The 26,429-nt window shown below is 41.4% G+C and overlaps 2 protein-coding genes across 2 annotated transcripts; both read right to left on the reverse strand.

Moving 5' to 3' along the window:
* Positions 1 to 5,848: 5,848 nt before the first annotated feature.
* On the reverse strand, positions 5,849 to 11,571 carry treh (trehalase (brush-border membrane glycoprotein); the record flags this gene model as incomplete). Its single annotated transcript, XM_079272299.1, is given in 9 exon segments — positions 5,849 to 5,986; positions 6,040 to 6,072; positions 6,165 to 6,277; positions 7,245 to 7,356; positions 8,262 to 8,481; positions 8,922 to 9,095; positions 9,345 to 9,356; positions 9,358 to 9,459; positions 11,489 to 11,571. Coding segments are annotated over 9 exon segments (987 nt in total).
* Positions 11,572 to 12,598: 1,027 nt separating this feature from the next.
* ddx6 (DEAD (Asp-Glu-Ala-Asp) box helicase 6) lies at positions 12,599 to 25,828 on the reverse strand. The gene is made up of 14 exons (XM_079271765.1): positions 25,723 to 25,828; positions 24,331 to 24,931; positions 24,162 to 24,225; positions 23,902 to 24,006; positions 22,690 to 22,819; positions 21,679 to 21,825; positions 21,130 to 21,224; positions 20,871 to 20,993; positions 20,634 to 20,762; positions 20,378 to 20,494; positions 19,940 to 20,003; positions 15,689 to 15,790; positions 15,392 to 15,571; positions 12,599 to 14,948 (listed from the first exon to the last, which is right to left on the reverse strand). Exons 2-13 carry the CDS (start codon positions 24,525 to 24,527, stop codon positions 15,396 to 15,398), a joined length of 1,449 nt encoding a protein of 482 aa, XP_079127891.1. The 5' UTR covers positions 24,528 to 24,931; positions 25,723 to 25,828; the 3' UTR covers positions 12,599 to 14,948; positions 15,392 to 15,395.
* Positions 25,829 to 26,429: the final 601 nt, after the last annotated feature.

Here is a 26,429-nt window from a genome sequence, read left to right on the forward strand (position 1 = left end):
AACACAATCACACAACGCTGAATAATAGCACTCACAACACTGCTTTCCTTTCAAAATGCAATTCTGCAAAATCTAAAATATGTCGCAAATGTCACTTATCTAAACTGATCAACAAGAACATTGTTGATCAAACATTTTACCTAAATCTAGAGAGCTGTGTAGCTTCTGTGTGCGCCTGGGTTGCCTTTTATTTTTTTTAATACAAGTGAGAAATGTCATCTTCCTCTTATAACTTCTGCATTTATCACCGGTGGACAGACTGAATGAATATTGACTTTGCCTGGAATAATAGCTTACAAAGCACAAAGCACTATTCAAATATTGCTCCCTTGCAAATGCAGAATCTGAGCCCTCCCAGTAATTTGATTTCCCTCGACTCTGCCTCACGTCCTCACTGCTCCGACCCTCTCTCGTCTGTGGAGTGTTCTTTCCCTCAGGATCTTCTACCATATGTCGCTCTACCCTTCCTACCTCCAGCATCCCGCTTCCCTGCAGTGGAATTAATATTTCACAGGCGGCTCCTTCGCCATTTTTCTTGCTGACAAATTGGAGGTGGAAAGAAAGTTTCCGACCAGCCACGGAACAATAAATATTAAAGTGTTTCCCTTGGAAGTTCTCCAATCCGGCGCCCCTTATGTACACTGTCAAACACGTGGTCTTGTGCCATTTCTCTCTTTCCCAGTCTTACTCTCACTCGCCTCATCTATCCATCTATCCTTCCCATCTCGTCTACTGCACCATCTGCGCAGCTGTAATAAGCAGGAGTCCTCATGTGCTCTATTTCACTCCCTCGCTTTCTCTTCCCTACCGATCCTGGCTCATCCCTCTCTCCAGGCATGGCCTCCCCCTGCATGGCTGTTTTGACTGACTTGTTTGCATCCCACGATGGGGCTACCATGCAGGCAGGCTCCCTGTGTTCAGAAACGTCTCATACACACACACACACACACACACACACAACATGCTGCCATTACACAGCAAGCCCAGCCAGTTAACACAACGCTGCTTTCATCTTTTCGTGAAAGAATGCTGTAACCATCAATGTGATGACCTTACACGTGCTCTCTCTGTGGCATGTACAAGATGCTTGATCAACAAGATGCTTGATCCAACAAAACAAAACCATCTCTCTCTCACGGTGAAGAGTTTACAACCCTAGATCTAACAATTCAAGTCTTCACCAACAGCACACTGTTGATCTGAGTCAGTCACCACACTGACGTCCCGCTCAGCTGGATAATGGGAAGATCAGTGTGAGATATTGTGTGTGATTCGAGTCTTGGAAGACAGTCAGAGAATGTGATGCGTTCGTCTTTGACCGTGTCTGCTAAAGCCTTCCAACAGCATACAAGGACACTGTGCCACAGTGCAAATGGTGATAGGCTTGTGTGGTGTCCGTATTGATTGTATGCCCACTAAATGAAAATGGCATGACTGGGAAAAGAAGGCGTATCATCCAATACAACAAAGACCTCTACTGCCTCACAGTGGGCCATTTGGGCAACAGTCCCAAATGTTTTGGACGGGAAGAGGGACATCAGAGAGTAACACTGTGTGTTCATCCTTCTGAGATGTCTGGAAAATGTCAACAAATAAAGGGAAACAGTTGAAAGACAGACATGTGAGCAATAAGACTTTGTCGTTTGTATTCATGTATAACACTCTGATCAATTTAATTCTTATTTTAGGATATATTAACTTTTAAATAAGGTGAAATTCAAAGGCATTTTTACATACCTTAAATGCCCTGAAAAGGTATTTACTCAGTCAGCCTCCTACTCTGTGCAATGTGATACTACATGAACACTGTTCTGCCAAGTTAGGAAAGTTTTTTTGATTTCACACGAGACATCTTTATTTGTGGGTTTCTCTGTTCTTACATCACTGGACTGGACTCAAATGAGAAATAAATGATGGTACACACTTCTTTTAGCTACATTTGGATCAAAATTTGATGATCGATGTGGAGTGCTTGTGCTGCCAGCACTGTCAATTAAATCTGATCAAAGCACACCCACACAGTCCTGAAGAAGCAGAGTAGCAGGATTTATGAGCGTTGAACTGTTAATAACTTAGGATATTTTTCTGAACTTTAATTGTTGCATATTTAGTGGTGGATATTGTGTGTAATAAGAAAATACTTAAAGGGAAGCTATGGCCATTTAAAATAAAAAAGTTATTCCTACAACAGTCCAAAAATAGTAAACATATCTCTCACAAATAAATGAATGAGAGAGGAGCTCACGGTCATAGATAGATTGAATTTCCCGATGCAAATAAAATCTACTGGAATTATCGATTTAGGTGGAGTTTCCCTTTAAAAATATAACCAAGGTTTTTAAGGCCTTTATGCCATTGTGAATTCAAATACAGACTGTTTTAATTGAATAGTTCGGTAAGACCAAAGTGAGCTCTGTCAACATTGATATAAAACATATTCAAGGTGTATGGTGCGTCTTTGAATTAGACATGCTGTGTGAGAGCGAAGTTGATACATTTATTTAAACCATAAAGCCAGAATATAGCCTCAGCCGCACTCGACTATATCATACAGAAATATGTAAGAGCCAACGAAGAGCCCCACAAAGTGATATAAAACGTGTGAACTGCATAAGCAAGGAGAGTTGCTTTTGATGCATTCTTCTTTTTGGAGAGATTCCTCAAAGTTTCAAGTTCAAGACCAGCTGAGACGATATTACATTTCCTCTCGCCGATAGCTCTTCCTTCCATTCGATTTTAAAATATCCTCTTAAAGCAGGAGAAATTCTATAGGAACGATTCCGCTGGAGTTATTGATTTAAAAAAAGCCTGATATCTCCGGGACAGTGCCGAATCAATATTAGCAAGCTATCTCATATCTAGCTGTATAATGCCTCCACTTAGCCAATCCTTCCAGTTTAGAGGTCAAGGAGTTGGCCTATTCTCCAAACTATTTAACTGTTAAGCCAGAGACAAAACCATTTTTTTGAGGAGGCCATGGTCATAATTAGGGAAATGCATTACACAGGAAGACTAGCATGACGCCTCAATGAGTGATTGATAACAGCATATTGAATGCTGGTAGCCGAGATTCCCCATCAGAGGACAGACAGACAGCCAGCCTGCCAGCCTGCACATCCCCCATCGTGAGTCTTCACAGACTGCAGGGATGTTTTGAGGATTATCGTGGCAGTTCAGAGCAGGTTTCCTGCAGCACGGTGCGGGACTCAGCGGCACCAGAACTCAGTGGATAATGAGCAGCCTTTGTGATGTGTGCTGCAGGGGCTAGTGAAGGCTGAGCCGGGGAACAGTAATGAAGCTCAGGCCTCCGTCTAAAGCCACACAGACACCGAGACGTGAAGCCACGCGCCTACTGTTTTTCCTCTTTCACAAATGTTTGATACGATTTCTGCACATCTTATTCTCGTTATGGAAATCAGGGAATGGGTAAGCCACAGTGGTATTTTTTAACATATCTAAGGCCAAAGGTTCTTAAAGTGAAGGACTTGTAGAGATACATGTCGAACTTTAAAAGACACGTGAATAAATTAAACCGTTTGAATGTAAAAAATACAAATTTCTATCGCCATGGAGACCAACACATCTAAAATGTGAAGCACTTACTAAAGAAAACATAACAGAATGTGCATGCCATTTTGCATGCAGCAGCAGCTGCTGGATCACTGGTGAGGCCGAGACACCCTGACCTTTACTTCCACATTATGTAATGCACTTGTCACTGCTGCTTTACAAGTCATGCTCCGCCCATGGAGCATGCCTCTCAGAACAACGGCCTCAGATTTGGTTTAATTAAAGAGACACACGCACGTGCAAACACGAGCACGGCTTCACCTCATTGCCACTGAACTGACGGACAGCTTATTTCACACTTTACAGCTCCATCTCATGAACTGAACACAGCACATTTCTGCTAAAACGGCACGGTAATGTGTGAGTTATCAAAAGGAGCAGGTTCTACTTGAGTTACTGCTGTCAGCGAGGGCTGAAAACACAATGACTGCTGCCTGCTACTTAAACCTCTCTGAACACAGCAGAATACACACGGCGGCGACTGTGTGGGCATCAAAGTTATGCATTGGCATAAAAAAAAAGAAAAAAAAAAAGATAAGGCTTGTAGATGGAGACTCAGAATAGCACATTACTAGCCTGATATATATTTTTTTGCATGGACCGCTGCACCCATTGACCTTTTGCCCATTTAGGTTGAAGTCAATCTGTTGTGTGCACTCATGCTGAGAGAGATACTGTAAAATCCCTGCTTGGGCATCATATCTTTACAGCCAAGAGAGATGCATTTTCTTCTTTAGGAGGCAAATTTCTCATTACTTTTTTTTGGCAACCATTTGAATATATCTATATGGACTTCCATTTCATGCTTGACCTGCTTCTCACCATAGATGTAGGCAGAAATGCCAAAGACAGTAAGGCTGGCTTGGAAAAAAATCAGAAATGGCAAAATCTGTTGTCCGTTTCTTTTTATTTATTTGAAGTACAATCAAATGTTCACGGTGACTTCATAAAGTTTTCAAGCTCATTGACTTTTCACTCTGCATGCGAGTCTGATTTTTAAAGCTGAATAAGAACACAGTTACCCGTAATATGGAAGTAGACTATTAGTTTCAAAAGGTGTTTCCACTGTAGGGAAGCCTGCAGGTACAACCTTTTTCATTCTTAAAGTTAAAATCCTTAAGATCTTCATGATAGTTTTTTTTTATACCATTCATGGGCGTAATTTCTTCTGTAATAGCCATTAAAAAATATATATATATATATATAAAGAAGATACAGCATTAGTACAGTATATACCGGTAGTACTTAGTAACAGATGCTGCCATTCCCGTGCTGGATTCAAATTACTTTCACATGCATCAGGGATTCACAGGAAAACAATGCATAGAAGTAATCCAATGTGATTTTATCTCAATGACAACGGCTTCACTGTTTATTGTTTACTCTCTATCCATCATTTTACAGCTGTATTACATTAATAATGCAAAACAAAAATCCTCCTGCTACTGTTTACCATTAAAAGCTTTAATCTGGCGGCTTTTTTTTGTGAAGCAGCAAGGATGCAATGAATTTTTCAATGTTATCAGTGTTGTGTCTTGCACCAAACCTGCACTATGTACCTTTGAACTAGAATCACTGCATTGCGGTTGTAGCCAACCAGTCACGGTGCAGTTTACATCCATGCATGTCTTAAATGTCATCAGCTCATCATTTTATCCTTTGAGACCTTTGTGTGACATTGTCATACTTAGCAAATTAATTCTTGAGTTATGGCTGAAAAAAAACCCATAAAGATAACGCCTCAGGCCACGGCTGCTGTCTTGAGTCCAATATAATAACAACTGCTGTGTTTTCAACATCAATACATTCCAACTTTAGATGGCCTGCAAATAGAAGTTCTGAGTTAAGCTGCAGTTTAGGAATACACATGATTAATTTCGTTGAATAAGGTCAGTTCAATATCTGGGATGAGTAAATGTTGTGATCCGAGCAGCAGCAAGCACCAACAGCCTGTATGACTGCAGAGACACCAGCAGTGCCAACATGATCTGCATCTTCTGATATCGCCACGGATCATTTACCACCGAGGATGAAAACTAAAATATTCATCAAAGGAATTCTTAGTTGATGATAAATCGTATCCTGTTCCCTCCAAAAATATAAGTGATCCTGATCAAATGTGATTGAGAAAAATATCGGATCTTGTTAAAAATATGCAAATTTGAGTCAGATTCTTCATGTCCACTTGTGTGTGTTTGAAGTCTGCCAGTGGAAAGGAGTGATGCAGTGCAGTGAAACCAGAAATAATAAAATCCGGCTTTTTTTTGGCACCTCTGAATCACTGGAACATGAGAGCAGCCGAGATGACCAGAGGCAGCAGGAGGCCAGAAGACATTCGTCCGCTTCCTGAGGTGAGAGTCGCCCCATACTGGTCCAGGAGCTGCAGGGCCACGCCATTGGTCCAGCCAAAGCCCAGCTACAGAACGGGCAATACGGCAGCTCTTGAAGGATGTTTTCATTTATATTCACTTCACCAGGTTTGCCATCGCCGTTCACATCATACTGTCAGGAGGGAGAAAATGACACGTCCTGATTCAGCTGTGTCATCACTGCACAGCACGAGCTCCGCCTTACTGAAACCGCAGACGTCTCACCTTTTCAAACATGGCATCATACTTCATGTATGCCAACCAGTTTGTCTTGATCCAACGCTGGGCCAAATCAAATGCTAGTTGTTTAGCATCCTCTGAAGGCAGTTTGGATAAACCTGGAAATACAAAAATATTCTTTATTCATTCATTCCAGGGCAGACACAAAGCATCTGCTGATCTCCATTGGTGGCTGAATTTGAAGTAAAATGTCAAATATAACGACAAAATGTAACTTTCATTTGTCCCCTTTAAAAAAGGTATCCTGATGGGTGTCTCCACCACTGGTCACACTATGAAGCAACCTTCTTCCAAGTTGGCTCCCTTTTTTGTTTGTACTGTGCACATCCACAAGGAAGCGCACGTGCATGACGCGATACATTTTCCTGCAGATTGTTTCGCACTCCTCCACTGATGGAGGTACGAGTAGCGCGCTAAGGAACACAGCAATGCCCCAGTAATGGCTGGCAAGGAGAAGACTGCTTGCGAGCAAATGTAGATGGTAAATGGACTTGCATTCATATCGGGCCTTTCTACTCTTTCAACCACTCAGAAAAACACAGGCGCGCACGGCAGAGGCTGCCAAACTACTCATCAGATCCTAATCTAATCATGGCACAGCCTTCGGGAGGAATTGGGCGTTCAGTATCTTGCCCAAGGACACTTTGACATGTGGACTGAAGAACCACTGATCTTCCGATTGATGGACGGCCCAGTCTACCTCCTGAGCCTGAGCCGCTGGATGATAACAATGCCAGTTTAAAACTCTCAGAAGATTGGCTTCATTCATCAGGTCTGTTAGACCTCAGCGATACACACAATGTATTTCGTGAGTGACACTTACCATAAACATACCTGTTTTCAAGGAAACTCCACAGATATGTGCAGATATAAACAGCCTCAAATTAAACCTGAAGGTCAGCAGTTTAACCTGAATACAAAGCTAAAGCATATAAGTAAAGCACGACCCCATGTCCTCTGTGCAATAAAATATGCCAAGACAACAGAGCAACATGTTGACCAACTGCTGGTAAATCATCAGTACAGGTTTCACAATTGGTGGCAGATCACTTTACTGATACCTGCCATCGATGAGCATGTGTTGCAGAGGCGGCCATGCGTTAGGATAGTCCCACTGCTGCCCAGACTCTCTCAGTGACGTTGGAACTCCATTGGGGAACAGGAGAGCACCGCTCTCCTGCACAGACATGAAAACCAGCAAGCATAAGAGCGTGCATGGATTTGACCAGTGCAGTGTGTGTGCGCCATCTGCTGGAGCAAATGAGCACAGTTCATAGCACACGCACAGCATCCTACTAGGTAGCCTTCTCAGCAGGAGGAGGATTCGTGGCTGGAAATGCTGGCGACTAAATAAAATAGTCAACAATATCTTCTGTCAGGAAGAATTTCATAAAAAAAAGAAAACTCCCTCCAAAAGAAAGAATAGTCAAAAATAATGTAAACTTGTTTTGAACGTATTGTTAATCGTTTTTTTTCATTATTCGAAAGGACAGAAAAATGTCTTTGGGAAAATATCAGAAATGCTTTTTGTCTCAGCCGCCACAAATCCTACTTGTATGATGCCTTTATGTTCAGTATCTGTCTTAACATTGAGGTCATAGTTCGTGGTGGTGCTGTACTCCATTATATCAAGAGGTGTTTATAATTCTCTGCCTCCCTCATGTGCAGCACTTTTATCTAGGACCTCAGCAATCAACAGAACTAAATTTACACTCATTCTGACAATGTCAACAAAAACTAAACATTTGACTGTACTTCGAAAAGGTGGAATGTGCGGCAGGGCTGATGTAATGAACAGCAATAGATTGTTCGGCTGTTTTTTTTCCTGTAAACACAAGCTGCTGTTAAAAAATAATTATTTAAATTGAAAAATTAACCCCAGATATCTTTGGTGGAATTCCTAACACCTCTACTGCATTGAGGTGGAGGCCGATATCACACATGCTAGATACCATTGGAGGCAAGTGGGGAAAACATGCCTCTTGTAATTTTGATGAAACCACCATTTAAATAAACAATAATCTATTATGCATAATTTATTCATGAATTGAGACCACAATGAAGCCTAGAATGTGCACCCACCTTCAGATACTGTACTGCCTTCTCTCCCATCTCTGGCCGAGAATAGCACTGTGCCCAAACAGGTGCCAGGTTGGAGGGGTAAAACCCAAAGTTTTTGGAGTGCGTCATCAGGTTGAAGTCAAACCAGGCTCCCCTCTCAGCATCCCACAGCACAGACTCTATCGCCTCCAGTCTGCGGACTGCGTTCTGGTCATACAGTGCAGCTGAGTCACCATCAAGTCTTCAGAAATCTGAGCAAACTTTTTACCAAACAGTATTTTTCCTTCGAACAGCTTTTCTTAAATTTAGTGGTCAAGTTGTTCATGTGTTCAATATATTATATTTTCATTAAAACATGGTACTGAGGAATATTCGGAACACATTTGTTTTGCACAGATAGAGGATATTCCCCTTCTCTGCCGAGGAGCAATGATTAACTACTGTACATTCATTGCAGAACAAAGCACCCCACAGCGTGATCTATATTTTTAATCTCTCATGGAATTAAATTACCATAGCAGGGTGATATTCTCAGACTAATAAAGGTGGATTCATTCAACCACCAAGAACTCATAAGACAATACCCTCTGTGAGTCCTTCAGCTAATTCCAGATCATCTGTGTTCAGGCCGAGAAAAAAACCCAAAATGCATGCTTAGTGTAGGTTAAAGGCACACCCTACATTATACACATCTTAAATTCATTTTTATTGTCTACAAGATGTATTTCAGTACGTACCTGGCCCACCTGCACATGATACCGGTTCAGCAGATGCTCCGCTCCATTTACTTTCACAGTCACAGAGCGGTTGTGCATCCAAAATCGGTACTCCTGCTCCAGAGCTGGTAAAGCTGCTCTAAACCACGTTTGTACAGACAGCAGGGAGCAGTGTTTCTATTTCAGACTACTGCTCACAGTCCTTAATATCGTCACACAAAACAAAAATGTTGGGGTGTCTCATTCTAATTATGCACGTTAGGAAAAACAAAACACCGGAGGCACAGACAGACACGAGCACTGAGGTTTTGCTGTTTAATACGCTTTTCTTCTATTCTGGGGAATGATAATGTGCCTGGCAGGACATCAGCTTAGACCTAAATATCACCTGAGGAACTCTATCCTTGGTTGCTTGATAGTAGCTCTCCACCATTAGAGTGAGGAATGGAGGCGGACTGCGCCTTTCATAATAAATCCGCCAACCATTTGGAACGAAGCCATATCTGTAGCAGAGTGATTGAAAAAAAACATTTTATTCCACAAATCTTAAAATCCTCCCCGAGAGCTCCGTATCCAAAGTGTACAACCGTAGGTTGCTAAATGACTTATCCCAGTGAGCACTAACTCGGATTTCAACGTTGATTTCTGGTTGAAAAAGCGTTGAAATGGAGCCTGAACGTCTTCGACCTTTTTTCAACGTGTTTTAAACCGTCTAAATTACGGTCACAATATCAACCTGTCACAAAACACCAATTTCTTTTAAAATATTGATGGTTTGTTCAGTTGTAGGTTGAAAGAGACGCGATTTTGGTTACTTTAAACGTATTACTCCAAAATCATATCACGCTGTCCGTTCATATGTGGTCTACACGGAGACGTGATTTCACCGCATTCAATGTCTCATATAAAACGTCGTAAATATGGGACTATAGACTGTGTGCTGTCCACAAGAAGCTCCCAGGACATCATAATGAGAGCAGAGCACATTATGTCTGCATCTGTTCACGAAAATACAACTCAGTGTTTACTGCTGGAATACGCAGGCGCAAGGATTCTGTGTGAGAGACAGCGAGATCCTTCTTGTGGCACTGGCACCTCTGCGTCACTCAGCGTCAGTCTGTGTCACTCAGCGTCAGTCTGTGTCACGCAGCGTCACTCTCTGTCAGTTCAGCGGAAAGATTCAGCTGTGGCAGGCGAGCATAGTTCGGCAACCGTCAAGAAGCTGCGTGAGCTGAGGGGGCGGAGCAACATTTCCTGAGACATTTCCTGAGAACACCCGTTGTTGTTATGACAGATCAGCTTCCATAAATCAATTTTATGATTTTAGTTGAGTCACCGGAGCCCCCTGTTCTCTATATGCATCCTTAGAGTAAGTACGTTGTACTTTTTTGTTTCTCATTCATTTTATTTCAGTATGATTTTGCTGGTTTTGCAACAAAATGGAACATAATACACTTTCCAAATTATTACTTTTATAGTCACTTACAACAATCGGCTAAAATAATGAAAATAAATCATCCGTTTTATAATCATTTAAAAGTATATATTAAAATTAAAAGACATAAAATGTCCAATCCAAAAATACATGTTTGAAAATATCTTCACTCTTCCTCTGCTTATATGTATATGTATGTCAGTAGGTGACACAAGCTGCCAGAGAGTGACGCAGAGTGACACAAGCTGCCAGAGAGTGACGCAGAGTGACGCAAGCTGCCAGAGAGTGACGCAGAGTGACGCAAGCTGCCAGAGAGTGACGCAGAGTGACACAAGCTGCCAGAGAGTGACGCAGGGTGACGCAGAGTGATTACTTATATGTATATGTATGTCAGTAGTAGGGTTGGGTATCATTTGGGTTTTTTTCCGATACCGGTGCTAAAACGATACTTTTAAAACGATACCGGTGCCTGAACGGTGCCTGAACCGATACTTTTTTCTTCAAATTGAACAATATATTAACTGTTATACTATATATATAAATAAATACAAAACACTTGGCTTCAAACTACAGCTTCAAACTTTTTAACTATGAACAATATGTTAACTGTTAACAGTTTACACTAACAGTATACTTAAATAAATATAAATAAATACAAAACACACACTTTGTACACACACTGCAGCAATTATTTTGCAGGAATATGAGCATATTTTCCCCCTCTGGCAAAATACGACACGTCTCATGCCTTATTTTATTTTACCAGTTGGTGTCGGTAATGCGCCAATTCGTTTGCCAACCGCCAGTACACCAAAAAGGAGGAGAAGAAGCTTTCGCGTGCTTGTGTTGTTGTGCTCATTCAACACAGATATTACAAGAAACATCTGTTCGCTGGCTGCAGACTTTTTACTCGATTGAGAGTAAAAGTTTGAAGGGTCTCGGATGGTCCGTGTCTAGACAAGTGTGAGATCAGTTTATCAGCCGCACATTAACCAGAACATTCTTTTAGCATCAACAGGTCAAGAACAGGAAGCAGTCTGAATAGACTCTTGTATACAAAAACCTTTTAAAGAACCACTTTCAGTCGTTTGTCTTACCTGTCACATGGTGGTGGGAAAGCGCCATTTACACAGGCGCAAAGAGCCACTGATGAAACGCTGAATACCACCAACGTGCGCATCTTGAGCTGCAGTCTGTGCGACACCAGAGTACAGGAAAGCCTGCGGTCTGAGGACTTCCTCCAGGTCAGGGTTTATAAGAAGACATTACATCTGCAGAGCAGTAGCAACACGCTGTGGAAGTGGTGCAACAAGGAACTGCAGTGGTTGCCAAGGACATCAAAAACACAGTAAATTTCAGTGAGCTTTATTATCAACAAAAGTTTCAATCGAATCCAATAATATTCATGACATTTTTTTAAACTTAAGTCCATTGTAAAATTAGCGTCACTGAAAAATTTGCCAATTAAATAACGACCAAATTTCCATTAAATAAAAAATGATGAACTCAGGCTTTAAATCCTTCCTTAAATTTGGAGACTTTTTAAATAAGGTTAACTCCACTTGAACGTTTCACTTGAAAAAAAAGATGGGCAACTTTTTCAAACCTTTTTATACCCATTAACATAACTTTGGAACTTTAGATCTTATCCTGTTTTATGGCCCAAAGGCTCCTCCCCATTTTGTTTCACTGATGCATCAGTTTTGAAAGGAATCCCAAACAGACTCCTCCCACATCCTCCACAGATAAACGGCCAGCTCGTACACAAAAGCTGTGTTTTCGTAAATGTTTCAGAACTATTGAGGATGAACATGTGCATCAGGGCAGCAAGAGCATTAATTTAGCCACCCCACGAATTAAAAAAAAAAAAAAAAACACCTTAAAGAATGAGACAATTTAGTTACTAAACTCTCCAATTAAGTCACCCAATCTGGGGCAAGATGCTCTTGTCTCAGTCTTTAAGGTTTTCAAGATGGCAGCCACTGGCAGCAAAGCAGCATTCCATCAAGACGAAGCATTACACTACATCTTGAGGGATCGTCAATTTTTGCTCTGAGAGCATTTGCTGTGGAGATTACTGCCAGTGGCTGGCAAGAATCAGGCAGCTGCCAAGTGCCTGCACAATGAGATCCCTGTTCACTCAGCGAACGCGTCATTTAATTTGAATATGTTTAACAAATACAGCCCTCCCACCCACCCAAACCCAAACCAGCCAAATTAGATGTAGAAGTATTCAGGGGACAACGATAGAGCTGAGCGGACAGGGATCAGTCCTAACCAATGAGAAATAAGAGGGGATTTTTAAACTGATCGACATTGTCACACAATTTGGATTGTTTTTAAAAATACACTAAATTAAATGTGCAATACTACTTCTCATTGATTAGAACAGTCTAGAGAGCATCTCACCATAACAAAGGGAACCTCACTCGCAAAAAGGTTCTGATCAAACAAGTGGTCAGAGGACCTTAACGCAGAACGAGGTCATCATGCTGCATAAAAACGCAAAACACTGTATTCCAAACCCCAGATATCAACACAATAAAGGGCAGAGAAATAAGCTATGAACTCAGCAGTCTGAGGCGCCCACGATATTTTCTAAACAAGCAGTCCGACTAATAATATGCAATCCTTCATGGCCGTTCCCCTCTCTGTGCCATTTCCTTGTTTGTTTTAGATGTTCTGCGTCACTTTTCTCCCCATTTGGGCCTCATGGGTGCAGAAAAAGCAGTGCAGTCAGCGTTATTGCACTGAACCCATCTCTCTGTGCGTTAAGTGCAGCCCAACCTGCTCGGGTTGTGTTTCTTTTATTTTAAATGAGGCGTCTTTGGTTAGCTGGGTTTAATTAAGCCAGCTAACTTGGAATGCACAGAGAGTTAATTCCTGCTACATTTTTAGGTCAGATGGTTCATTTTGATGCATTTGGCAAACTTTCGTCAAAAAAGGGGGAACAGAACTCCACAGCTTCCGCCTCAACATTTGTAAAGTGATGCAGCCGCGCTTAAAGAGCACACAGAACGTAACAGCCAGAACCTCCCCCGGAAAATAAATTCTCTGCCAATTCGGCTGCACTGCGAGAGAGAGTAGTACTACCACATGATAGAATATTATTTTCTCTTCCAATAACACTCAATATAACCGGAGAGTTTTAGAGTGCGTCTCAAGAGTCAGTTGCACAAGTTAAGGCTGGTGACAACAAAGAATTCATTACTCAAATGTCTAGAACACGTGTTAACACTGGTAGCAGGAGAATACGGGCGACAATTGAAACAATCTCCCGTTTAAGTGCAGCTTTGAAGAAGTGCACTCTCCATCAATGGAAGGGGCTAAAGATTAGTAGTGAACTCTGCCTCCAAAAGAAATTTCATGCACAAGCTCCTTTAAGTGTTTTAGATTCTAATAAACTCTGCAATTTCTAAAATTATAAATAAATTCACAGGCCAATATTGCAGATCTAACAAACCAAGTTAAGAGAACAGTCTCCAGTGCTAACAAGAGAGGGGTGGAGGGGTGGGGTCTTTTCAGTTTGTTGGCCAGCCTTTTGAACTTGTTTAAAACAATCTTAAAATGAAGGTATATACACAGGGTTTAAGGTGCCCCCCACATGTTGGCTGCACATCTCGCAGAATAAAGTATGGCCATCCATAGGAAGGTGAAACACCGGACACAAAAAACAGAAAAGACAGAAAAATGCGTTCCCAACAATTAAACTCCACCGAAGCAGGAATCCTCATGACTCGTGGTGTTGAGAGGCTGCTTATTCGTTTTTTTAGTGTTCTGATGCTGAAGACGGAGGAAAGGATCTGGGTCTCTTAGAAGCTCAAGCTTCTACAACAAGCAACCGGACAGTCTGGCTGTCTCTTGAAACTTAATCCAGCATCTCTGTCCGTGGAACATCCAAGTTTGTCCTTGTTCATCAGCCAGACTCAAAGTGCAGCCAAGCCAGCAAAAAAAGGATCATTCAGACCGGCCTCCCTCCTGTTCATCTCCACTCCTTGCAAGAAAGGATGACCCAACCAAAAAACAGTTATGACTCCACCGACGTGGTCGGACATTAAACTAGTGGAACAAATTTTCAATTCGGCGAACGTGAGTGTGTGGTATGACATGAGCAGGATGACGGATAATGAAGGGTTATTACTTTAGAACGAGTTGATCTGCTTGTTAAGGCACTTGATACAAATTGGTTAAAACCTCCCAAAATAAAAACACGGAGAATGGAGGGTGTCGTATAGCGGTCTGTTGGTGCTGGCTTCGCGTCATTGGTGGATATGAATCTTCACAATGTGCATTGATACATTTTCGACTTGGTCCCGTGCTTTCCTCCCGCTGCTCATGTCTTCAGGGTGTGTTGGTGCAGCACAGAGCCCCGTAAAAAGGCAAATGAGTTATTCCGAAACGCGTCCCATCAAAATACACATTCCTTATGGTGGCATCCAAAATAGGAAGACGGACAGAAACTGTACATAAAAAAATAAAAATAAAAAACGAGAACTCCAAGACAAGGGGGGGGATGAAAAAAAAAAAGATACAAAGGGGAATGGAGGTGTGACTGATCTGTAGAGAGAAGAGGGAGAACATAAGTTAGTTGTAACTCCAGCTCCATTTACATTAGAAACCCAAAAATGACTTTAACGTGATGGACACTTCAGGTTAGAGAACTTATGTTACGTGTTGCTTTCAGACAATATTTCAGGGACAGTTATTGCACATCTTCATATATCTCCAGACATGTTTAAAGGCAGTAATATACCTTTCTCACAGGGCACGGTATTACTTGGCAGGGCAGGAAATACACCATCAAGGTAATGACAGTAATAATGGATGAATTACCTTTAGTTGTGCCAGTGCATACCAATGTACTCATAGCAGAGCAACATGTAATGTCTGCCATAATAATCTCTAATGTGGCCTGTGTGTTAAAATTGCTGCACCAACATGAAAACGACAGGACATGTGAAAACAGAAAAGCAGTAAATATTTGTGTATATTGAACTCACTGGCTCATGGCTTGACTTCTTCGCCACTCTCGCTGTGGTACTCGGCCACATAGAGGCTCTTGTCGATGATGCCGGGGATGGGCTTGATCTCCGTTCCGAGCTGCTCCTCAATCCCCTTCAGGTTGAAGCGATCATCGTAAGTGATGAGGTTGATGGCCAGACCCAAGTGTCCAAAGCGGCCTGGATGTTAAGGATGTGAAGGTTCAAATGATTATTTGTATCATTGTTTGAGAAGAGGCTGCACAGTAGAAAAACAACTGAAAGCACAACTATCATGTAAGTCATATGAGCTCTTACCAGATCTACCGATGCGATGAAGGTACGTTTCTCCCAGCTTGGGAAAGTCAAAATTGATCACAACATTCACAGCTTGAATGTCAATTCCTCTTGTGAAGAGGTCTGCAGAAAAGGAAAGAAATCAAACCTACATCAACATATCACACACATCTGGATCAAAATGTTGTGTATCCGCAGAATAACAATTTCAACATGACAAGCAGCAACATATTTCAACCCACATGAGCCTCTGTCAAAAATATTTAAGTATATCTACTGAACGGTTATTAGTATTCATTTTCTTGTTACACAGGCACCAGCTGCTCTCCCTTCTTTCAGACACCAAGGTGATAAACAGACAGCTATTCAACTCTCATAAAAATGTTCCCTGTGGTATCGAAAAAGTATTTTTCAAGGTGTTTTATTGAAGTATTGTGAGAACACTACTACAGAACAAACAAACGGCTGGAAACGAAACAGAGCTCCATTTGGAAATGTGGACGCACCTGTGTGCATGATGCATCATCACAATCACAGTGTATGAGTGCCGCAATCAAATCATGGGAGCAAACCTTCAATTACTAATATCCGGAGCAACAGCACAGTCGAACCAAAACTGTTTGATGAGCTCCCACAGGTAACTACGTGAACAAAACTATGTTTTAGAACATAAATAACAAATATCTCTTCAAGGAAACCCAAGTTTATATCAGTCAGTGAAAGAAAAGAGTTGAAGTTCAGAGTGCACGCCGAGTCTTCACTGAGACGCCAGTAGAGCACGTTTCAAAAGGAGGACACAATTCTGCTGCTGGAAACTCAAGTCGCGTTTAGCTGACTGGCCACTCTGGTAACCAACTTATTAGAAAAATAAAACATTTAAAACATTTCTGAATGACATTGTACGAACACTGAACAAACCAAAAGGTTACAGATCACAATAGGCTAGAAATCTAAAACTATATTTCTATGCTGTGAAATCACTTTATGCAATAGAAACACACTTGCTCCTGCTATAATGAAAATGGCAATTACTTCTGTTATTGTTTTAGCCCGTTCTGCTTTTGCCTCCAAAGGCTGCTTGAAACATTTTTTTGGGGTTTAGCGGTAGAAATAAACGGACCATGACGGAACAAATAATTCCATTTTGACATAAATCCCTCTGCCACCAGCGCTGTCATATGCATCATAATGACAATGTTCCTGCTTCCAGTGGGCGATGACTGTGGGGGGCACTATGCGGGTATTGCTGATACCGGACATCCCACTATTGATGCGCTGCATGGTAACCATAGCAACCACACCCCACTTTCTCTATTCACCTTCTGACACTTTAACGACTTCATCAAAACTCATTTCTGTGTATGAAAAAAATTGATCTGGTTCGTCTTCGGGCCTTACAAAACCCTTTAGCTAAAAATGAGATTGAAGAAGAACCCACGCAGATTGTTGTTTTTACTGTGAAGACGTCGATTAAGATTAGAACGGTTTTAGTGAGGCATAGCTGCAGCATTCCTTTGAACATTTTAACACCACAAATGTTCCACGTTCTGCTATCTAATCAATTTGCCTCCAGTGTGTGTTAAAGAGGCACCGAGCTCACTGTTCCCTTTGTACATTATTTCATAACTGTTGTTAATAGCAATACCCCTAAAAAGGCAACCATCATCCAAATCATTTGCCATCGTCTCTCACAGCGGTATTCAATTAGAACTCAACGATGTGCAGTTAGAGAGAACTTGCTCATACAAAGGAACCGAACATCACAATGAAGTCCAACTTCCACGATGATTTAGTTTCATATATATTAAAATAGCTAGTAGTTCTATCAACGTTTTTATGGAATCAACAGATTATCAAATCAAGAAACTTCAATTGAATAATATCGCAGCAATATTTATTGCCAGTTTTCAAATGGAACTGGATGAATTACAAATAATGCATACTCTAATCATAAAAAATGTTCTCAGTTAAAGTATAATAAGGGCTGCGATTAAGACTAAATAAAGCTTTTGAAAACGTTCGTCTTTGCCCTGCAGCTGTAGATTTAGTTTATTCAGGGTAAAGTGAGGTCACTCAAGAAAACCAGATTATTAGATTCTTCTCATCTTCTAAAAAGAGAAATGTGTGCAAGTACTATGTTACGTCCTGAGTTAACTAGTGCGCATGCGTGTGAGGCAGTTTGTTCTAGAGCAGGGATTCCCAAAGTGGGGTGCGCACACCCCTGGGGGTGCGCGAGCTGCCTCTAGGGGGTGCGCGAGAGGAAAAGTGTAATGGCGGTCTGATGGTGTAATAATATTAAATATAAAAAAAAATGTAATTTTAATTTAAAAACTGTCAGGTGGGACATCTGAAGCTATCAGTCGTAAAAGAGGAGAGGGACAGAGAGAGAGAGAGGAATCGGAGGCGAGGGGAACGGAGAGGTGCGTTGGGGAGAGACCGGGAGAAGAAATCGAGCCAGAGTCAGAGGAAGATGAGACGGAGGAGACCGAAAAGGAGGAAGGGATAGCACAGACAAATCGGGAGCACATCGGCCCATCGCGGAGTCAAGGTGAAAAAAGAGGAAACGAGAGAGAGCATCAGACTGGGAAAAAAAGAGGCAATATGATGAAAAGTATGTGTGTCTGGGCTTCACTTGGATTGGCAACGCAGATTCCCCAAAGCCACAGTGCGTGGTGTGCAGTGAGGTTCTGGCTAACAGTCTGAAGCTCTTATTTACGTCACCACCTGAACACCAAGCATGCCAGTGCAAGTCAAAAGCCCCTTACATTGTTTATATCGAAATTGGAGGAGTTACAAAACAGCCAAAAACAACTGGAGTCTCATTCATGTGTTGGGTCTATAAATGACGCACTACGGGCTTCATATCTGGTTACAGAATAGTGAGAAAGGGGCTACCGCACACAATCGCCGAAGACGTGAGCTTGCCAGCTGCCAGAGAGATGGTGGAATGTATGCTTGGGGGGAAAGAAGCAAAAAAGTTGGACGTGATCCCGGTGTCCAACAACACTGTGTCGCGCCACATCGATGCTTTGTCCGAAGACATCCTGGCTACATTAGTCGCTCATTAATTGTAAATGAAATGTGATAATCTGCCTCTGAGCCTGTGCGTGTGTGCTCGCATCCGTATTGCTCTTTAAAAGTGAAGCCTTGTGTAACTGAAAGTTATTGAAACTTTGTTGCAGTGTTTCAGGGCGTTTTCACACCTTCAGTTCGTTTGCTTTGTTCTGATTCAGGGATTAATATGATACAATGTTGCAGTTTCCCCTTTGTTCGGTTTGTGTTCACACTGCAACATTTAACAGCGGACTAAATATTGTAAACAAATGCCACGCACGAGCAAACTGTTCTCTCATTGGTCAGATTCTTATGCGGCTATGAAGGCTTAAAAGGCTCCGTTGCTTCTTTTTTTTTTTTTTATTAAGGGGGGGGGGGGGGGTGCGCGAACCCGGTCGGGATGTAGAAGGGGGTTTGGGAACCGCTGTTCTAGAGGAACGGAAGACGTGTAACAGTTGTTCGTGGATATGTATTAAAGTAGTCTGAAACATGTACAGTTGTCGCTGGATTTATTGAATTAACATACTACATCTGTGGTTATTTGAACCACTTGTTTCAGCTCTATACTTGGTTTACGTAACTGTTGGGCAGTGAATGAATGCGTTAGGATTCTGATCATATTGGGCTCTTAGTTTATTTTCTGTCTGTATTTCAGATGCGAGCGGGTACGTTTGTGCGTTGTCTCGTAGTGGCGCGTCACATTGCTGCTTTTAATAATCACCACAGTCTGAACACACGAGACACTGGATTTTAACTGCCCGAGGTAGGAATGAACATTTAATAGTCTGTCCATTATTGGTTAAAGACTCTGGTCGTGCTGTCCACATTCCTCTTTTTGGAGACTTGCGTACTTCTCCTTTTGCGTCTCTCGCGTGTGTGTAAAGCTCACTGGAGTTGCGATGCTAATCAGAATACAATAGATCAGCTCAACGCGGATGTGTCAGCAAACTAAGTTTTGAACAAGAACATACATATGCACTTCCAACACCTTTACAATAGACGTAAATTTAATCTTTGGCACCTCAAAGAAATCGAGGTCAGCTGCAACCTGATTGGACTCGCTTTAAAAAGTCAAACAGCTTATAGTTGAAATGGTTGAGTGGTGAAGATTCAAAATCCAAGCAATGTGCATCACAACTCTACATGGAAAACACTGGTATAATGTGTACACCGTCTCACAATAGCTTCTGTAGTATTTCACAATGCTCTTCCACTTACCAGTGCAGACCAGATTCCGGCAGAGGCCGTTTCTGAAGTCGTGGAACACACGGTTGCGATGCTCCTGGAGAGCAGAAAACACATGTCATGTGAACCTCTTGTAGTGGATTCTGTAATAAAACACTTTTTCTGTTGTTGTGGAACAGGTTATGAGTCTATAGCTCTGTTGTTATGGTCTGTAAAACGTTTTACTTTGTAAAGTACAAGCTACCTTGTTACCCAGGTGTCAACAGGACTGTTTCTCTTCTGGAAAAAGCTAGTAGCGGCAGCAACACTCCAGAAATAGAGCGTTGGTGTAAACTGTAGTCTATGCGATGCACCATCTTAATGCACACCAAACGTAATAATGGCAGCTGTTCTGGGACCATCGCCACCCATGTGTATTTTGGTCTTAAAGCTGGTAGAGATGGCATTTCGGAGGCAGTACTTTGAGCTGACCTGTCTCATCTTGGCATGAATGTAGAAACATGAATAACCAAGCTGGGAGATCTTCTTGGCAAGGAGTTCCACTCTCTGAGAGGAGTTGCAGAAGATTATTGACTGGTTGATCTGGAGCTGTAAAAAATAAAAAACAGTAAATCCAACAGTAAATCCTGGTGAAATCAATGTTTGAATTGTGAGGATTCACAACACTTTGAATGAGATCTGAAATGAACTAACACAGGATCATGAAGTGCAGGGAGGCAATACTTACCCTGGAGAACAGGGTGTTAAGGCAGTGGACTTTTTGCCTTTCAGTTACATAAGCGTAATACTGAGTCACACCCTTCAGTGTCAGCTCCTCCATCAGGTTGATCTCATAGGGTTTCTGCAAGTGTGCATTCTACAAAGCAGGTGAAGACAGGAGACGTTGCATTCAGGTTGTGCTACAGATTATGGCGGCAGATTTGTTTATCAGCAACAAGTACTTCAAAAGATAAGAAATGTGTACCATGAACTTCTGAACGCTGATGGGGAAGGTTGCAGAATAAAGCAGGATTTGCCTCTGTTTGGGCAGGAAGCTTAACATGTCCTCCATCATAACCACAAAGTCCTGAGACAGGAGTTTGTCAGCCTATTGAGCAGAGAGACATGGGGGGGGGGGGGGGGGGGCACATTGAGAGCCATCTAAAGAGAATGCTTCAATATGAAAAAAGGGCACACTTCTATATTTAGGATTAAAGCCATGTTGGTCAAACTCTGCTACTCACTTCATCCAGAACGACCATCTGCACTTGATTGACTTTGGCCACTCCTTTCTTGATGAGGTCTAAAATTCTCCCAGGAGTGGCAATGATCACATGTACTGTAAAATAAATAAAGCATTGGTATGAATGGCAGTGTTATGACCTGACTGAAGATTATTAAATGTAAAGCCTCAGAATGTAAAAAGATTGTCTATCGCACTGATAATATTAAGAACTAGCAGCTAACATTGTGGATCTGTGATGCGGCCAGTAAGTTATAAATAATCACATTGAGAGACCCAGTTCACCATTTCAAACCAAAGAGGACAGAATCCAGTCACATCCAACCAAAGACAGAGTCCCTTAAATGTCAAACAAGAGATTTTCATTTGCTTGTATAAAATGAATTATGTAACAAACCCAGACACATTAATTGTGTTTTGCTGAACAGGACAGTTTTAGAATGATACCAACATGAACATTTAGCCGTTTGAGATAAATCTGAACACAGCATTCAGTATGAAGACGAACAGTTTCACAACATCAGGGCGACGACAATGTGTGCAAGTTTACCCGTTTCATCGAGTCTCATGATGTCGTCACGTAGGTTGGTTCCACCTGTGGTTGCCATCACCTTTACTCCACCCATGTGTTTGCTGACCTGGATACATATTTGGCTTACTTGCAGAGCCAATTCTCGGGTGGGCACGATGACCACAGCTGGAAACACAGACACATACCTGTGATAACAATACTCACGTGTATTAACCCTGAGCTGGCTTAGTCTCAATTTGGACCCTTAAACACAGCTTTTTCCTAACCATGAAGACACTTAATCCTTTATGATCATCCCCCTCCCGTTGCAGTCATCTATTGCCTTGCCACAATGTTTTATTAAGCAATTTTCATAAAGAACCATTTTGCGTTATTCCGGCGATAGTATGCCCTTTAGGTGAGACAGCATTAGCAGCACTCATTTTTTCCAAAAGCAGAACTAAAATATTTGAACTTGGTAGGTTCTTTGGTGCCATGTTTATGAATGAACACTTCTGGACGCTTAGCTTTACATGGTATTATTGGGGCGCTACTTATACTAATGTACTACTCTCATGAGCCGATGCATATTTAAGCACACGTGGTATTCATCATGTTTACGTCATACAGTTATCGGAGGTTAGAAGCGTTTGCTGAATCTGAGGTGGCACACGCCAACGAGCCAGACACGATAAAAAAGGAGAAAGTTAAGATAAGTATACAAATATGTTCTTGCATGACACCAGTGCAAAGACGCCCTGATTAGTACTTTTAGACATTCCATACGGTGCAAACAGAAAGCAGTTTCACACACAGTGGATGATCATTCAATTCATGTTTTTACTCTAAATAAATCCAGACAAATGAGTAACTAACATTAATGTTAAGGACAGATGTTGAGATGTCGTATTTACTATCAGGCTAAGAAAACCAGCGAATATTGCCTTTTGAAATGCTGGAACCTCAGAATTTTTGTTTGAAAAATGAACAACTGATTAGGAAAGAGTCAGCCTTCTGACATTTACTGCGGTAGAGAATGAGTTTCCTCACCTTGTATGAAGTCCCTCTTCAGGTCAATGCGTTCAAGTAAGGGAATGAGGTAGGCTCCACTCTTTCCCGTGCCATTTTTGGCTCTGGCCAAGATATCCCTTCCTGACAGTGCAATGGGAATGCTTTCCTCCTGCGCAAAAAGCAGTAATGACAGATTCATACACAATACTACTTTTTATGGATGGGTACAGTCAGTGCATTTTTGGCACATACCAAATTATGTTTGCTCAAACAAAATATATTCAAACATTCAATAGTCGGTCACTTAAAGTAACATGAAGAGTGACTGGATGAAAAGTAAAAGAGCAACAGTCCAGGGTCACTGGCCCGATAATATCTGCCAATCAGGCTGCTCTGCAAAGCAGGTTGAACCTATTCAGTGGTATATCGGAATGGGTCCGATAAGGAGAACTCAAAGGATCATCAAAGTCATTCAAATATATAGTCTGGGAACCGAGAATTTACAAAACTGCATTCAATCAAATAGTTTTTGAGATTTTAGTCTGGATCACAGTGGGTGACCGACCAACATTGCCATGGCACTAGTATAACAGACGTTAGGGTTAACCCAACTCGAGAGAGCATTTATTTTCTCCTGCAGGAGACAACATATAACTCATTAATTGCCTTCTGGTCTCTCTTTCTGCTCCCTCAATAATGCAAAAGAGCACTTTGTGGGCATGATCTGCAGCATCACCATTTACACAGGAAACATAAAAAAATAAAGCAGATTAAAAATAACTCAAGATAAAATTCACATACCGGTACTCACAAAATAAATAAAAATAAAAATCAGTACCGTAAATGATGAATAAAATGATCAAATACAAATTGGAAATAAGAATCCATAGAGTGCATTTTAACTCTTACACTACAGGCTAAAAGTCATTTAATTTCAAGTGTAAAGGCTCACTTTAAAAACCTGATTACAAGCCTGTCCAACTTTTAACCCTAAACTCCACACCAACCAGAGTGTAAACAAATCCCCATAGTTCGGTTATATTTTGAACTAGACTCAGGAGCTATTATTTAAAATCAGCAAAGGTACGAAAGCCAGTTTTGGTAACTTGTCAAATTCATGGTACTGGAATGACTATCAGGATTTTTTTCAAATGCACTGAACTCCATAATTATGAAATTAGGAACCGTAAGCACAAAGACACCTTGTCCAGCTGTCAAAAGGGATCAAATCCGAGTTGGGTCTGAATGTACCTGGATTGGAGACGGCTTTTCCCAGCCCATCTCAAAGATTCCCATGAGCAGCTCTCTCTTTAGGCAATAATCTTCAAACTCGTTGCCTTTAGTTGCGGTCACATCCTGTAATCATCATAACAAGGGATTAATTAGCATTTGATTAACGAAGCATTAACAGAAGGACCCATCAAAAGCACAAGAAAAATGTGTATCTGCATTTTCTACTTCCAAACTGGAAGATTTTCAGTTCAATAAAAGGAGATCTATCGTGTACCAACCGAAGTTCTCATCCTCGTGTCTTTTGGGGGCAACTTCAAACTTTTCTTCCAGTCATCTCCAGGCCTGTGGGGGAGTTAAGTTATTGCAAGCAACAAGCATAACAAAGAATTGCTAGTAATACTTGTGCCAACATCCACATTTTTGGATTTCTAGCATTGAATAACTTACTTGATGACAGAATTAGTTGTCAGGGCCAGTTGGGAGTTACCATTGTTGATTGTGCCTTTCATCTGATTAAGTTGCTGTTGTTGAGGACCTCCTCCACCTCCACCTGGTGCTCCAGCAGGCTTAACTGAGCCTCTGAGCTGTCCATTCTGGTTAGACAAGCCCAAAATCACTGGGTGCTCTGTCCTGGCAGTACTCATGTCTACTTAGCTTTTCTGCTCCAATAGCTATGAAATGTTTTTAAATGAAGTGAGTCCAGTCGGCTGGAACCACTCAAAACTTAAGATTGTCCTTCCCTCTTGAGACTTTTTATCATCCAAATGTAAATTGTTCAAATCGTGCCACAGCAGCCGGTTCCACAACAACGTTGCAGTTTCTGGGACATCAAGTGTCAAAATAAATAAATCCCCCCCATTTAATTTTCAGATATCTTCGAAACACCGATTTACGAAGCAAATCAGTTCTTAGCATTAAAGTAATCTGCCATTGTCACATGTAATAGTTTATATCAGAAGGCTGAGCTAGCTCTCAAGTGTTTGCTTGTTTATCTGGCCATCTTGTGTAGCGTCACTGAGCCGCTGCGTCCTCTCAGGTTTCTCCAACCCTGAAACATACAAAGACAAAGTGTTAAAAACATCGTACTCCACAAGAAATGGCAATTGTGTGGCAAGATGCAATATGCTGTATTTAAATGGTTTAGAGACATATCGAGTTAAATGTAGCTGATCAATAAGCGACAGTAGCGCTAGAGTGCTGGCCTAACGTCATAGGTTAGCTGCACAGTTAGCTACACAGTGGTAGCTCATGTTAGCTCGTAGCTAATGCTGTTTAGTTCACGTACGTTGACCGTTGTTAACACTATGAAAACAGTGTTGAAATGCGGAAGGTCAATCACATAAATAGATTATCTGTACAGTTACCTCAATTACACCGCCCGTGAAGATTAATTGGATAAATATTTGAACACATGACCAAAAACATTTACGGTCTGTTAAATCCAACCGTGTAACTAACGTTAGAGGGTAACCAAGCTATCATCTAATATCTGGCTAACTGACGTTAGCACATGACGCTTAATGATGTTATGGGGTTTCGGTAAACCACGTTAAAATACCAGTTTAAGAATATTTTAATACAGTCGGTATATTATAACGCTGGTGCAGCTGACAGCTTTCCCAACGTTAGCTAACAAACAAAACTGGATATCCACCATCAACAAGCTATCGTTGGCTTGCTCAGCCGAATCCATTGCCGTGCTAGGTCTGCTAGCAAGCTAACAAACTGGCTAACGATGGCAAACAGTGAACGATAATTGTAAAAGTCACCACGAAATAATGGAGAATCTGGTTAACAATCACCCAGAAATCTAAACAGTCTAAATGTGCATGCATTTACCTTGGATAACATCAATAATCGGTTCTCTTTGCGGTGTTTATAAGGTGTACTAATTTATTTTTAGCTGACTACGAAAGAGTCTTGTCAACCAAACGTTCAAGATGGCTTCCACTCGTATTTGAACCCGCCCCCATCCAACGAATCAGCTGATTTCATTTCAAATCAGCGATTTACCTGCAGGGTGTCCTGTCAAAATTATACTTTCAGACCATCTTAACATCTACTGATCCGCATCTCCCGAACTCGAGTTGTTGTTGGTATTGTGTACCGTCAGTGAACTATTTTATTAAAATGTTTGTCGCATACACGCATTTATAGTGCTTGCCCTCTATTTGTTTTTCTACCCAAATTGGGGGGTATAAATGTGAAAATTGATAAAAATGCAAACCCAGAGGAAATACAGGCAGCGTATGTAAATTACTTTTAACAGGTCCTGTTAGTAAGGCGAATATTTCCTGCAAGTTACCCAAGATAATCACTTCCTGACATATTTTATTTTGTAAATGCCTTTTTACGTTTCGGGTTCTTTACTTTGAAGTCTCTCTGGCGTAACCGGAAGCAGATACAAATCTCGTCAGAGAGCAGTGACTTGACTTCGCATTTAAAAAGTAAGATAATTGACGGTGCGTACAAAAAGAAAAGTGTTCGTTCGTAAGATATTCCTCTGCAATAAGGGTTTCTTCATTCACCTAGCTGGAACGATAACA

Source organism: Melanostigma gelatinosum (genome assembly GCF_949748355.1).
Source record: "Melanostigma gelatinosum genome assembly, chromosome: 7".
NCBI lineage: Eukaryota > Metazoa > Chordata > Actinopteri > Perciformes > Zoarcidae > Melanostigma > Melanostigma gelatinosum.